Source organism: Pinus tabuliformis, chromosome 8 (assembly GCF_031772625.1).
Source record: "Pinus tabuliformis cultivar Carrire ecotype Pingquan chromosome 8, CPIR1, whole genome shotgun sequence".
NCBI lineage: Eukaryota > Viridiplantae > Streptophyta > Pinopsida > Pinales > Pinaceae > Pinus > Pinus tabuliformis.
In genome coordinates, this window is record NC_142294.1 from 413,388,066 (window position 1) to 413,404,269 (window position 16,204).

Genomic DNA, 16,204 nt, shown 5'->3' on the forward strand with positions numbered 1-16,204 from the left:
TTTCCCTTTCCCAGTCCAATTATGCCTGTGGTATTCTATGCCATTTTCACATGGAAGACTGTAAGCTATCCCCTTCCCCCTTTCAGTCTGGAGTCAAACTTTCAGTCACTTGTACTTCTCCTGAATTTGATGCTACCTTATACCGTCAACTTGTAGGAAAACTTTTGTATCTAACCCATACTCGTCCTGACCTTTCCTTTGCTGTTGGCCTTGTTGCTCGGTTTATGCAAAACCCACGTGAAAGTCATTGGAAAACAACTAAAAGAATACTTCGTTATGTTCGAGGTACAGTTCAGTTTGGGATTCATTACAGTGCCGAAGCATCTCCTCTACTGGTTGGTTTCACTGATTCTGATTGGGCTGGTGACCTTGATGATCGGAAGTCTACTGCAGGTTATGTGTTCACTCTTGGTTCAGGACCTATTACATGGGCTTGCAAGAAACAAGGTGCCATTTCTCTTTCTTCAGCAGAAGCAGAGTATCGTGGTGTCGTAGAAGCTAGTAAGGAAGCCTTGTGGCTTCGTCAGATCCTATCAGAGTTTGGCTTTCAGCAGCAGCATCCGACTACACTTTGGTGTGATAATAAAAGTGCCATTCGACTATGCAAAGATCCAGTCGAACATCAGCGCAGCAAACACATTGAACTGCACATGCATTTCAGCAGAAAGCTCATCCACGACCACGTTCTTGAAGTGAAATATTGTTCAATAGATGATCATGTTGCAGACATCTTTACAAAGGCTCTCACAGAGGCGAAGTTCACTAAACTTCGATTTATGGTTGGAGTTCAGGGAGTTGTCACTAAGGGGGGATAGGCTCTAGTGCCTCCTTCCTTCTCCTATTGTGTCATATTTGTAAGTCCTTCAATCCTATGGGATGTTGGGATATTCCGACACATAGGAAATAGTTAAGTATAACTTGGTCTAGTATAGAGTTAGGTAAAGTGTGTTTATTTACTATGTACATTTTGTAACTTACAATCCGACGGTCACGATATGTAGTGATCCGACAGTTCATTCTCTCCTCGGTATTACCGACACTTGATCTGTGGCTTAACATGCGATTGGTCCATGATATCTATTTAAAGAGCATGGAGGGTCATTTGTAAGTTAACCGTTCATGAGAGAAGCTTATGTAAATTTTCATTCTTTTATTAATAAATTGCCTGAAGTGGCCGCGTTGGCTCAGGCCGTGGACTATTTCCCTCTTTGAGGGTTTTAACCACGTCAAAAGTACTGGTGTATTGATCTATGATCTGTTTGTGAGCGGTGTCCTTTGGTGTTCTGTCTGAGGAACTTACCCTGTAAATTCCTACAGATCCTGCGTGTTTGTTTTTTATGTATTTTATCATCCTATTCATTCTTAACTCCTTTTACTATTTTTTATTTGTTTAATGGGGCTAAGCCCCATATTTTATTGTTGATCCCATTTTATTTATTGGTTACTTTTCTTTGGATAATATATATATATATATATATATATTTCTTTTCACTTGTGTATATTTTTGTTTTATTTTATTCATTTTTACATTAATTAATTTTAATTTAGTTTATTTTATTTCCATTACTTATTTATAAAATGATCTTGTCTCAATTAGGATCTTGACTCGTTTTTACAATTTTTTACTCCACTTCTTTAAAGTTTTTTTTTTAATAAATTAATTTAAATATTATTTCTCAGAAACTAGATGTTCAATTTTTTTTTCCTCTGGAAAAATCATAAATATTTCATTGATGATCAGTTTTTACATGAGAGTCTGTTATTTACATGATATTTTCAGTTGCTTCTTTGTTGCACTACCACGCAGGGTATGCTATCAGTGTACTTTCAGTATGCTGTTCTTGCCTTCAAAATTTTACAAAAAATTACAGAAATAACAGTATATGTCTGTAGAGCTGTAGTCAAAAAATAAATAGATGCTAGAGTGCTGCTTGCTGATCCAGGGTTGGATACCCTGGATCTATATATGGCCGATGATAAAATATATGCTCCTGCTGATTGATGATCTCCGTGATCTCCCATAAACCCCTGTCCATCAACGCTGCCTCCTTGGAAAGTTTGTCGGCACCCTTATTATGTTCCCTGTAGATATGAGAGATGGAAATATGGTTAAATGCTGATTTGAGTTCAAGTGCTTCATGTAAAATAGTGTTGAGAGAGTGCATGTGACAAGTAGCAGTGCCATTTATCCAATTAATGATGATCTGTGAGTCCCCAAAAATGTTGATGCTAGTGCAATGATGCCTCAAAGCAAAGTGAAGAAGGTGGCGAAGGGTAATGAGCTCAGCGAAGTTGTTTGTGCCTGCTCCTAATCCTGCTTTAATTCTGTAGTGATGGTTTTCATTTATGTGGAGGATGAATCCTCCTCCACTGCTTTGTGTGTTAGCAGCACCATCGAAGTATGCCCATGGCATGCCGGGGTCAATGGGCGGAGGCGGGGCAGGTTGGCGGGATCTCGGGGGGGGGGGGGGGAGGGTCAGGTAATTCTCTCAGGGCTGTGATAATGCTTGCCTCCAGCAAGGGCCAGAGGATAGGCTTGTTTTCAAATATGATATTGTTCTGCGATTTCCAGATTGACCAATTTACGATGATGGGCAGATTGATCAATTTTGTCCCTCTGTTATTCTTTTCCCATTCGATCCAAGCGCTGTTGATGTCCAATCCAGCCCACTCTCCTGAATAGTTTGCGTGGGGCCTGAGATTGATCCATATGCTTTTTGTAGCCCGACACTTCAGGAATAAATGATCAATAGTTTCCGAGTCCTCCTTGCATAGAACGCACCAGGTGGGTTCGTGAATGGCTCGTTTCATGAGCTGATCTCCTGTGGGGATTTTGTTTCTCAATAGACACCAGCTAAATAGTTTTGATCGAGGGGAGGCGGAGAATTTCCATAATCTCTGCCACCAGCTTGCACTAGCTGTAGGTTTCTTGTGCTCAATGAGCTGATTGTACCCGTCCTTGGGGGTATATACTCCATGATCCGCTCGGTGCCATACTAGCTCGTCCTGACCCTCCGATATGCGAATGTGAGATTCCACTAATGCCTCTCTGTATTCATCCCAAATGGTATGCCATCTCTGCGGGAGGTTTAATTGATTCGCAGTTTTCCATGCCTGATGGAAAATATCTGATCGATCGGGGTCAGCTATCTGAGATATAACCTTTATGTTTTGTGCCGAGAGGTGTGCAATGAGATCTAGTGGGAGCGCATGTCTACCACCGCAACCAGACCAGGGATCAAGTCCAATTCTAGCTTTGTTGCCTGCTCTGATGCGCCATACCAGGTTGTCTCTGATGAGTGGGAATGAGTGTAAGAGAGCCTTCCAAATCGAGGAAATGCCTGTTTTATTCCATCCCGGAAGTCTTGCCCAGTCGAGAATGGTGAGAGGCCAGATATATTTGTGGTAAGTGATCTTGGTCCATAGACTTTGTGATGTCAGAAGGGCCCATCCCATCTTACCAGCTAGTGCTTTTGCAAATATCGGGAGCTCCTTTAGACCCCATCCTCCCCATTTCTTAGGAAGGGCGATCTTGTTCCAGCCTATCCAGGCAAAATTACGTTTGTCCTGATTCCCAGCCCATAGGTATCTATTACAAAGCTGCTGCAATTTTGATAATATGTTCCGAGGGATCCAGGCCAGAGCCATCCAAAATACAGGGGTGGCTTCTAGTACAGATTTTATGAGGATTAGTCTCCCTGCCCTGGAGAGGTATCTGTGGCTCCAGCATGATAGTCTTTTTTCAATCTTCGATACGAGCCATACCCAATCCGCGATATTCTGACTGGTCGGCTTGAGCCAGTATCCCAAGTATTTGAGCCCCCTTTCCAGTGGCTGAGTGCTGTATGGGAATGCCATGCTAGCTGCGTGAGATTCGTTTACAGATCTGCCAGTCATGGTGATAGATGATTTTGCTCTGTTTACTTCCATTCCCGTCGCCTTGGAGAAGAGATCAAGGATGCGGGAGAAAGTGGTAGTGTCCTGTACGCTGCCATCCAGTAATATTAGTACATCATCTACAAATAGAAGATGAGTGAGGTAGCAGATGTCAGAGATTTTTAGACCCCTGATAGATCCCTCCCGATTTGCTGTAATGAGAAGTCTGCTGAGGGCTTCGATAACCAAAAGAAAGAGTAATGGCGAGAGTGGGCAGCCCTGACGAAGCCCTCTTTCAGAGGGAAAAAAATGTGAGGCGGATCCATTAATCAGGATGCTGAAGGTGGGAGAGGTGATGCATGCCATGATCCAGTTGATGAGAGAGAGAGGGAAGCCCGTATGTATGAGGATCATCTTGATATACAGCCAGCTTACACGATCAAATGCTTTGGAGAGGTCAATTTTTAGCAGAATACATTTGAGGTGCTTGGTCCAGATGGAGTTGTTGTGGGGAAAAGTATCCGATGCGGATGACCCTATCCCTACTCTAAAGGTGACAGTCTTTAGCAACAACTGAAAGTAAAGTTTTGATGATTTCCTTTATGAAAGTACAGAGAGAATGAAGAAAGATTAACCAACCTAGTGTATTTCGCTTAGTCGATCCTTGTCCTCTCTCTTTGTCTCTTGTTCCCAGCTCCTTGCTCTCTTTGCCGGTCCAGCCACACACAGATCCTGCACAAACAAGAGAGCAAACTACAAGATACATGTACTCATAACTGAAGCATGGATTAGGATGAATCAAATATACATGTAAATACAATACATCAATGCAATACAAGTATATAGGAGAACATGCAAAACTTTATTGATAGAAGTAACAGGGTTCTGAGAAGGTTACAACCAATAATGGCTCCAATCCAGCAGAACCTCCCCAGCAGCAAGAAATCTCCTCTTCACCTCTAGTAAAACAATCACCCAATAGCTCTAACTGTAAACCAACAGCACCTCCTTACTTTACACAAAATTCCAGCCTCCTTAGACCTCATAGAAGAGCTCTATATATAGGATAGAAGAAGAAAGGATGAGTCAGCTTGAGACTGACATGAAGCTGCCTTGTGTCCTCTCCCTCTTCAGTTAATCTTCAGTTCTTGAGTCCACTTGGAGATCCTTGCTTACACATGGTGATCAAGTACCTCTTACTCATCACAGGGCGAATCTCATGAACCAAGTGTCAGTTTGGAAGCTTCCTGGGCAGTTGACACCTTGCAGGATGACTGTGCCACTTGGCCAATCTCGCCCAGCGCAGGTAGCCTTCATTAATCTTGACTTCCAGCGCAGGTACAAGGAGGGACAGTTGCATTCCAGCGCAGAAGCTCAGTGGAGCAGCTGACATGATCCAAAATAAGCCTGTTTTGAAGTGTTTTCAGGTGGAGAACTGATTGGAAGTGCTGTTGTTTGATGACCTTGTTCTTTTAGGGGTAAGAACAACATGTTTAGGGACTGAGGATCCCTGTGATTATTGACATTTCATGCTCCATGATGCGAGGCACAAAAATGTCTATAACAGGAGTGAACAGCTTCTTGTGCCGAGCCAATGGCTTCATGAATCTGACGGTTCTCCTGAAAAGCAAATTGATGGGGAGAGATATGTCTGGAAAGGATGGGCTTGATCCTATTTGCTATGATCTTGGAGATGATCTTGTATAGCACATTGCAGAGGGATATGGGATGGAAATCATCAAATGAGGATGGATTGTCAGATTTAGGTATAAGGGCAATGAAGGTAGAGTTGATGGCATGGTATATGCTACCTGTGGATCGGCTCTCCTCTACCACCTTAAGTATGTCCTCTCCCAGGAGTTCGAAAAAGGCTGAATAGAACTCGATAGTCCATCCATCCGGTCCAGGGCTCTTCTCCTTTTTGAACCATTTAATCGTACTATCTAATTCAGCCATAGTGACAGGAGCTTCTAAGTCTTCTGCATCATCCTCCTCGATAAACCGGGGGAAGTGGCCAGCCACATTGATGATTTCTGCCAGATTTGTGCTAGCCGGATTTTTGTAAAGATTCCTAAAGTGTGTGGAGCCCAGGTTTGATAACTTATTGAATGTGTCCGCCAGACCTCCCTCAGGCATAGGTAGATTCCAAATGGTATTTTCCACTTTCCTTCCTTTTGCAAAGTTGTGGAAGAATCTGGAATTTTCATCTCCCGCTTTCAGCCAGATGGCTCTACTTCGAAGCCTGATAGATTCTTCCCTCCCTTTTAGGATGATGTTCTTTTGGTTCTCCAGCTCCACGAGTCTGGTCTTATCTTCCTGTGTTATAAACCCTAAATTTCGCTCATCCAGGAGACCCTCTAAGTCATTCTCGACCTTTGAGAGGTGCTCATCTTCTTTTTTCTTTTTCTCCTTAGCCCAATTGATCACTAGGTGTTTTAGCTCTGTAAGATTTTTTACAAAGCCCCTAGCCAACGAGGATTCTCGGTCGATGGGGTGAGCTTTCCAGAATGTTGTGACCAAACCTGAGAAACTCGGGTCTTGAAGCCACAGATGGTTGAATTTGTAGGGGGCCTTGGGTTTCTGGTGAGGCCCCTGAATTTCCAAGGCAATGGGAAGGTGATCTGAGATGCCTCCATTGCTAACCCATTGCTTGAAAGATTGCAACTGATGAATCAAGGGACCTTTCATCAAAAATCTATCCAACCTTCTGGCCAATGCAGCATCTCCCGTTCTTCTGTTTCTCCAAGTGGGTTGTGGCTTCTGCACAAGAATGTCAATGAAATCATGTTGCTCCAGTAACCTGCTCATGTAATCTGTGATGGGGTCTATCTGGGCCGCCTCTCCCCAGGATTCGGTGAATCCCATGGAAAAATTCAGGTCTCCCCCTATAATGGTATGATCGATTGATAGGAGGTTGCGGCTGAGAAGGTTTCTCCAGAAGAATTCCCTTTGATGACAGGGTCCATAGATATTGATGATTCGCAGGGGGCAGCCAAGTTCACTGGAAAAGATGTCTGCTCCAAGGAATCCCTGTCCACCCCATGATGACACCAGCCTAATAGATATGGGATTGTAACCGAGCACCAGTCCTCCTGATCTTCCCATAGCATCCGAGACAATGAAGTTCCATTTGGTCCCAACAGTGGCTAGGGCTCGAATACAGGCTTCTTCTGATCCTAGGGTTTCTTGTAGAAAGATGATATCCAGATTTTCGACTTCAAAAAGTCGTTTGAGGGATAGCATTTTTGGGGTGCTAGCCAGGCCCCTACAATTGAAAGAGATAAACTTCATGGTGGACCAGTTTTAGGAGGGATAGATGCTCTAAGGACCCCTACGATGGTGGCTTGACACCCGGCTGCGACTTCTGCGCCCTCAAGTCTGATGGCTTTGTTGAGGTTTGATTTTCGTCCACGGGTAGATGAGTACCCAGGATCAAATGGGACGATACCTAGGCCCGAAGAAGGTTCGGAGGATTCCGGGCGAGGTGCACGGGGGCGGAGGCAGTAAGGATGAGATGATGATGATCGGGATGAAGGGGGCGAAGGGGGCAGAGAGGGGAACGGAAGCATGGGCGGAGCCGAGGAAAGAGAGGGAGGGGGAAGGGGAATATCACACTGAACCATAGTTCATGCAGTGGAAATATTATGCTCAAATGAGATATCAGATGTGATAATGAGAGAGTTAGGGAGAGTACCCGATACATTCGCAGCCGCTGCTGCTGCTCGAGCCCTGGTCATCGGAGGCGATGGCGGAGCTTTCTGATACTCGTGCTCTTTTGATGGGGAGGCGAGAGGCTCTGCATTCTGCATAGGTGATCGCTGATCTGATGGGGGGCCGTCGGTCCTCGGAGATTTTGGTGCAGTTGGAGAAACCCCTCCGGATGTCGATCGTGGATGTTTGGGAGATCCATCTTGGCTGGTGTTTAGTGGGCAATCCTTGTACAAATGACCAATTTGGCGGCATCGGTTGCACCTGAAGGGAACCCCTTCGTAATCCAGTAACTGAGTTTTGCTAAAATTCCCCCATCTCAGTGTCATTTTTCCTTCTAACCCCTCCCTGGTATCCAGATAGACCAGAATTCGTGCCATGATCTGCTTGTTTGTGTCCTTATAGGATCGATCGTGATCCAGGTATGTTCCCAGAGCGTTCCCTATCTTGATGAAGGCTTCCTCGGACCAATATTGTATTGGTAGCCCCGGCAGACAGACCCATATTGGTCCAGCTCTGATCTGCTCCCGATCCGGATCAAAAAGAGGGCTCCATCTTTTCAGGAGTACTGGAGCCATTTCTATGTGCCATTATTGCGCCAATACGGTGTTTGTGTGCTCCTCTTTTGCAAAATGGATGGAGAACCAGCCCCTAGGGAGTTCAATTACGTCTGGCAACTCAGTGAACAATCCACCCCAGATCTCTTTTACCCATTCCTTCAGCCTTTCCGCCATGTATGAACGCCTGCGCACATGTCCTACCAAGGTCGTACGAGCCAAAGCCATGGTCGCTTCAAAGTTTGATGGGTCGCCAAATTGAACAGTGATATCTTTCACTGTTTCCCTAATGCACTTCGTCTTCTTGGAGCAGGGAGCAGTAGGATGATCAGAGAGCGGATTTGTAACCCCAACCCTGGGGGAGCGATTGATGGCTTGAGCAATTAGGGCTGGCGTGCTAAAGCTACCCGAAGGCCTGATTTCTGCCGTATTCAAGGGATTTGACCCCTGTTCCTTATTCACCTCTGAGGGTATAGGGGGATCCGAGACGGGTGGATTCCCTGCAGGGTCAGAGGGAGGCGATACTGCATCTTTAGATTGTACTGGTCCAGAGAGGCAATTCCTGCGGGGCGAGAAAGGAAAGTCGATTGTGAAATCCTCTGGCGAGAAAGATGAGAGGAGTAGGGCGGATCCAGGAGATAGAGGCGGAGCTTCAAGCGAAGGCGAGGCGAAGGAAGATGGCAGCGAAACCCTAGGATCAGCGTTATGGGCGGCGGTACTAACGGTATCGGGAGCAGGTGGATGATTAGGATAACCGAAAATGTCAAAGCCTTCAAGAGGGTCGGCAGAATAGTCGACCAGCTCCGTCTCCTCGCGGTCCTCCATCCCGGCCAACTGTAGGTCAATCACGGTCGCTGTCAGTAACCAAATACCCAAAACCCTAGATCCCTACTGTGCTGTCCGTTCTGCGAGCCTCCCGATATTTTGCGAACCTGCGGCTAAGTTAACCTAGCCCTTTGCGGTAGCTCCGCGAGACCGCCATCCAAAAACTAGATGTTTAATATACCAGTTACTTGTTAATATTTGTTTTTAATAAAGTAATAAACTAATATCACAATTTAAATATTATGTTTCAAAAAATAGTCGTTTAATATAGTCATTACCTATTAATGTTTTTAATAAATTAATGAAATAATATCATTATTTAAATATTATTTCAAAAACTAGTCGTTTAATATAGCCATTACTAAATAATATTTGTTTTTAACGTATTAATAAATTAACATCATAATTTAAATAAAATTGTTCAAATATAGCCATTACCTGAAATTATGTCTCTACATTGTTCTCTATTTAAGCTTTTGTCATGGTCTGCCTCTTCATCTGAGCCTGATGATGAACCACACTCACTGGTTCGAAACACGTGGGCCAAAAATTTCTCATATGTGATTTCTACCGAAAGAATTTGCTTAAATATGGAAATATTTGTAAATATTAATCATCCATGGTTCACTAACTTCTTCCACTTCTCAGTCAAAGGTTGGGGGATTAATTTCCTTGAATTCCCCTTTCAACTCCATTTTCTGTTTCTTATTTTTCGTATGGTCTAACGTATTATCAGATTACTCCTCATTTTCGCCCTTATCCCCTTCCTTTCTCTAAGTGTGGCTTCCTACAGGAACATTTTCACCTCTCTACCTTTGCTCCTCATCCTTGTCTTCATTTCTAGGGATTGGTATGGAGTTTATATGATTCTAGCAATCAAAGAGGCTTTTCAATATTTGTTCTTGGTCTCGCATCAGTCTTTCTTTTATCCACTCATAGAGTAGCCATCTCAACCCTTATTTATTAAACAATTTCCAATAGTATAGCGGTGGGATTTTGGTGTTCTCCTCCCATTTGAACCCACATCTATAGGTTAGCTCCTAAGATTGGTAGAGGGCCAGATTCTAAATATGTACTTAATGGTTGTGTGCCTCTAGCTCCTCTCCTCACTATGCCTTTACTGTGAAAAAACATATGTTTGTTATTTAATTGCCCGAAACAAGCCACAATGTTTCAACTTGGGATCTAATACCACTTGTTGTCACACGGAATTTGTCAAGGGTGCGGACACGACTAACCTTCCTAGAAGTCTAAGACGTTCTAATGACAAACAAGACAAAATGGAGTGATCTTTCTCTAAATAGACCTTTTACAACATGAAAACTACAAGTGTTTAGGCTTACCTTATTCTAAAACGCTGTTGTTGAAGTCCGTTCTTGACGATCCGGATGAGCTCCTCCTTCAAGTCAATTCCTGCAACCACAAACAATCAAACAATTACCAAGCACTTGCATTTCATATAATAAAACATATATTCAACATGCAGACCAAGGAACACATGAAATAACTCATTAACACAAGCTATTGAGAAAAATAAACCAGTTTGTATTAATAACGAAACAAAGAAACTCTTACAACCTGGCCTTGGTGTTGTGCAAGTTCCTCCCAGGGTCCATCAAGGGTTTTCCTCTACTTTGACAAAGCTCACCCTCTCCCAAGTAGAATCAAGTGAAGACAATCTCTCCTCACAAAGGCTCTAATGGAAGACCTAAATCCTGCAGCATTTACCCAAAGAAAATGTATAGCTCCAACCTCCTCTCCTTCTGGCTCAATGCCTTTATTTATAGTGCTGTAAAGAGGTTATTCAGGTCCACTATCAATGGGATCATCCCCCTCTTTGGGTGGGATAGCTCCCTTATTGATGGGATAAGTTCCCCCTTAATAGAGATACATGAACCAACTGGAGGCGCATCCATTTCATCAAACCGACCTCTAGAATGTTCTAGAAGTAACCACAAGTAACTTTTTCAAGATAAAACTAGCGCATTTTGCCTTTTACAGAGGGACGCACCTGTCCCTTAACATACAGAGCGTCCATGGACGCAGATTTTGTGAACATGGTCAGCGTCCCCGCAGGTAAGGCTAGAGAGAACCTGCGACCCCAGAGATAAACATAGTTTTTACAAGACTTTCTCTCTTCTTTGAGTTTGAGATGGATAACAGAGGCATGAGACTTGCCTAAGAGGGTAGCATGACTGTTGATTTGAGCCATACTAACTGTAAGTAGTCAAGGTGACATTTTTTAGTGTAACACTTGTAACGTGTTTAACCACCCATCAATACAAAAATAATAAAGTATTTAATTAATCAATTAACATAAGTGACAAACATAACCTTACTATGCTATACAACTATCCTATAGTCTCTTTAATACATAATATCATTAGCCATGATAATCATGCACTCAATTTGATGCTTCAGTTAATACTTGGTTGAATATATATAGTCAACTCAGATTATCTCTCTCTCTCTCTCTCTCTCTCTCGCTCTCTCTCTCTCTCTATATATATATATATATATATATATCTATATATGGCATGCATATTTGTTTTAGGTAAATCTTACCCTTCTCACCTAAGGTTATATTATCGAATTACAATTTGGCATACCTTGTTATGGTGTAGCTTAAATAAAGCCTTGTGAGTTTATTATATTTTCAATCTTAGCTTAATTTTTTACCAAAGGGTTAATTGAAAGTCTCCCGATTTCTCCAACATACTGGTTGCATTAACTATACATTGTTCGCATTGAAAACTTGCCTCTCAGATTTGCCTTTCATTTTCCACTACATGATCAGACGACTCAGAGTTTCTCTAGGAAGTTAAGTGTAACCAACCCATTCTCTGTTGGGCCAATCATCCAATCAGTATGTTGTTGTTATGGAGTTTTTCACAAGCTCTGCAACTAGGTCTTTCTCTATTAGGATTTTTGAATTATTTCCTCTAGATAAAGCTTACAGGTATGCTCCAAGGGTTAAAGATAAATGTATTTCATTTCTTCTTGTGTTTTTTCTATAGTTATATGACCTATTCTCTGTTCACTTCCGCAAGTGTCAATGGAACATACTTGTGCTTCCAACTGGCTAGAGTAAATGTGTGACAACCATATACAGGTGCCAAACTATTTTTCGTTCGAAAATTTCCTTTTTCCTTTTATATTATTTAAAAGAATAATGATTCATTCAGTTTTCTTACAGGATTGTTCATGCCTGGTGAACAACCCACTCCAGTTCTTTACGGGATTTTTCTTGTGCCAATCTTCTACTGTTTACTTATTTTCTTAATTGGTGTAAGGGTTAGCCTAACCATAGTTCTTTTTTTTCTCTGAAGTTGGAATACTTTGTTCCCACAACTCGTCATAACTTCTCTTTCATCCAGCCACTATTGGACTTACCTTGGATTTGCATTTCTCTAGGTTTCATTAAACCCTACCATTCAGCGTAGAATCACTTCATTTCTCTCTAGCCTCAATAAGAACTTTTTGTTTATAAGTGTTATTGTTGGTAAGGTAAATCCCCTTTGCGGACAGAGGCGATCCCACTAGCCTATGACAGAACTAGCCACAAACAAACCACGCTGCTACGCAAGTTCCTAGTTATGCCTCAAAGGTGAATCAAGAAGACTAACCTGGAGTCCAACGCTATGATTGAAGCAGAGTTGATATCCTCGCTCCCTTGCTCCAACAGATCATAACGAATACCTGCACATACAAAGGAAGAGACAGATACCAACATAAAAACTACCAAGGCACAACTATATTTCAGTCAGAAAGGAAATAAATCAACATATCACCATGACAGATAATGAGATTGGAACTATAATAGCAGTCGCTCATCAATTAATAAACAGGAAAAGTTACAACCATTGTTCTGACGTCGACCCTTCTCCTGGCTGGGTGAGTAACTATATGTGTCTTGACATGCATCTCCTCTCCGGTAGCATAACCTCTCTAGCACTCATTAGCATTCTCTCCATGACCAATAATCATCACTACTATAACTCAATTACCAAATCACTAGCATAACACTAACACCAACACTCTCTCTAGCACTAGCTTGTCCAATGCATAATGACAAGCTTATATAGATGGAGAAGGGAGGAGGATGCGATGAACCGGGACACCTTTTGTGGAATTAGCAAAAGCCCTAAAGATGGATAAAGCTCGACAAAAAACTGATTTTCTATCCTCAGAAAAGCTCCATGTAATGAAGGAAACAACAGTCGGACGTGCATTAAGGCAAAAAGCACGACTAAATTTGGTTGGCGCGACTGTTGCTCTAAGATAGAGCGCCAATGGTCGCACCCCCCTTTTGAGGATCTCCATCATTGGCGCGGGTAGGATACTGTGGACTTGCGCCAATGGAAAAAGAGCATTTTTTAGGGATGATCTGCAGAAGGTGTCTTCAGGGAACATGGAGTACATACTCAGGGGAACATAATGCAGGTGTTTTTAGACTTTGTCACTTCTTATAACTCCCGGGATGGGTCCTCCAAGGTACGACAAGAGGAGTAACAGGGATGGTGACAAATTACTGTGTAACAGATGCCCCCTAAAGCATGAAGTCCGAGAGGTGGAGAGGGGTGAAATGCTTTACAAGAACACACACATAAGAGCACACAAGAGCACATATAGTTACTGCCACCGAGGAGCTATATTAAGAGACATGACTGATAGTTCAATTACAAGATGTACGTGGTATGGTCGCAGCCATCCATAAGAGAGTACATAAATAATCTAGATCCATAGTATGGACGCAACCATCTGGTTAGGATCAATGATTTGACTCAGGTATGGTCGCAGCCATCCAGTGAATGAGTCAAGTATCAAGAAACACACCTGGATTACAACAGACACAATCCAGGGTCTTGCACTCCATCTCAACCCGAACAAGAGTACAAGTCCAAGCATGTGAATATATGAGCTGAAGTCGAACATGCATGAACATCGCCTGATTACCAGTCAATAATGGAAACTGTTAACAGACGCGAGAGGTACCACCAATAATGACAATGGCCCTCAAGGTACTATAGGTACAATCTACGGCGTGTGAATCAATGCGCTGAAGTCGAACACCCGTAGAATCATTCGATCGGAGGCCAATGATGAAAACCTCACGTCGAACACGAAGAACCTGCCATTGAGGCATGCAGGCTCCAAGGCACCGGAAGGGAGTCTCTAGGTCAACTTCCTGGATAGTGAGCTGAAGTCGACAGGGAGTGACCTTGATCGAAGGTGGGCCATAATGTTTCCCACATCATTGACACGAGACAGAGAGATAATGTTGTGAATCAAGATTGCGCGAACTATCAGAGGGAGGTTGTTTATTTGCAGAGGTCAACTTCTCTTGAACATATCAGCGACACATTAACGGAATTGGCAGTATTTGACATCAATGTATCAAAGGTCATTATGACGAGGCAATGAATGAATGAGAGGTCAAATAGGGTACCCAAATCCATGGAAGCAAGTGAAAGATATGAGATGAAATATCCCCACCCTGGACACGAAAGCAAAAAGTGCCATGTTCAAGAGCGACATACTGCCGTTACGGTAATAATTACGGTTCAAAAAATTTTATTTTCCCCCACCATTTCTGGCGAGTACCCCAGTTATTTTTAACAAGCTTGATGGGGATAGCATATGCTTGCGTTGTGACAAAATCCGATGTCATTAAGTTTTAACGAGTCTGACAAAGGAAGAACTCGGCATCTTTTCTTGTTTAGAGAGTTTGAAAAGATAGCGGAAAAGGAAACTCTAGGGATGTCCTTTTTCGTAAAGTTGTGTCTCTCGGGCCCGAAAAAGTATAAAATAATACCCGAAAGAACCGCCCGATCATTACGATCGAGGAGTACTTTTCATGATTAGTGATTTCGACCTGAAAAAGTAAAAAAGCGGTCAAAACCACGTCGTTTCGTAACCACTAACGAGTTTGAAACGACAAAAACCCGGTAATCTTTTTATGTTTTAACGGTCGACAAAAAGAACTTAAAACGACCGCCCCTTATCACCATTTAACGAGTCAAGAGGAGCGACTCGGCAATCTTTTCCTCTTTAAATGGTCAAAAAAGATCTAAAAGCGGACCTTCATTTTTATTTTCTTTAACGAGTAAAAAATGGAAAAATACTCGGCAATCTTTTCATATTTTACGAGTCAGAAAAGAGCGTAAAGGCGACTCGTCCTGAAGGAACGAGTGGTATAAGGGATAGCAACTGGTTCCGGTAATGGTGGAACTTTACTTGAAACACGTAAAGGTTAAGAGGCTGGCTAACAAGACCACTCATCGCTGCGGTTCCTCAGGAAAGGAGAAACAACCAAGTGAAAGCACATGATCGGCCAAAAAGATGGTGGCGATGGAATCAAACAACCAAGGCTCATCTAGCAGAATTTTAGCGGATAAAAGGTAATCACGGGATGTAACTGGGTTCATTTTTACACAAGCTTGAACCATGAAGAACTTTGCTTGGATTCGGTTTCATTTTTACACAAGCTTGAAACGAAAAACTATGCTTGGGTTCGGTTTCATGTTTACACAAGCTTGAAATGAAAAACTATGCTTGGGTTCGGTTTCATGTTTACACAAGCTTGAAACGAAAAACTATGCTTGGGTTCGGTTTCATGTTTACACAAGCTTGAAACGAAAAACTATGCTTGGGTTCGGTTTCATGTTTACACAAGCTTGAAACGAAAAACTATGCTTGGGTTCGGTTTCATGTTTACACAAGCTTGAAACGAAAAACTATGCTTGGGTTCGGTTTCATGTTTACACAAGCTTGAAACGAAAAACTATGCTTGTTAAAAAAAAAAAATTTGTTGCATGCCCCCAGCATGATTATACCAATCGAGATACATGCCCCACAAGCTTCATGGCATTCACGGAGTGGATGGAATGAAGGTTTACTTGGAAAGACTCGATTGGAGGATGCCCCCCGGGCTTCAGTCACGCGCCCGGGTGAGCAGCCGTCATCAGAATGACGGGGTGGGTGCTGGGACATTTCCTGTGGAAATAAGACCATTTAGGAATGGCAAATGGCTATATGTGAAGTGTGAACCGGGGAATGAAAGTTGGTCTACGACTTTGATCGTTCTTCCTTCATGCGGAAAACACATCACTCTGAAGAGTGAGGACACAATAACACGTATGCGATAAATATAATCTCGTCCAAGGAGTAAATTGTAATCTAACGGACCTTGGACTACCATGAGACCCATTTGGATAGTCTTCCCTTCTAACGTGATA

At 42.7% G+C, this 16,204-nt stretch overlaps 1 protein-coding gene across 1 annotated transcript; it reads right to left on the reverse strand.

The window, feature by feature from the left end:
• Nucleotides 1–1,919: 1,919 nt before the first annotated feature.
• LOC149235819 (uncharacterized) lies at nucleotides 1,920–7,119 on the reverse strand. Its single transcript, XM_089368682.1, has 3 exons — nucleotides 5,688–7,119; nucleotides 2,783–4,016; nucleotides 1,920–2,082 (listed from the first exon to the last, which is right to left on the reverse strand). Exons 1-3 carry the CDS (start codon nucleotides 7,117–7,119, stop codon nucleotides 1,920–1,922), a joined length of 2,829 nt encoding a protein of 942 aa, XP_089224808.1.
• Nucleotides 7,120–16,204: the final 9,085 nt, after the last annotated feature.

Bases quoted from the DNA above. Each gene is read 5' to 3' on its own strand.
- LOC149235819 (XM_089368682.1), bottom strand. From the start codon at position 7,119: ATGCTATCCCTCAAACGACTTTTTGAAGTCGAAAATCTGGATATCATC. The intron at 4,017-5,687 runs GTAGCATATACC...TTCTATTTGTAG, and splicing joins AGAGGAGAGCCGATCCACAG to ATGATGTACTAATATTACTG. The intron at 2,083-2,782 runs GTGCGTTCTATG...TCATATCTACAG, and splicing joins GCCATTCACGAACCCACCTG to GGAACATAATAAGGGTGCCG.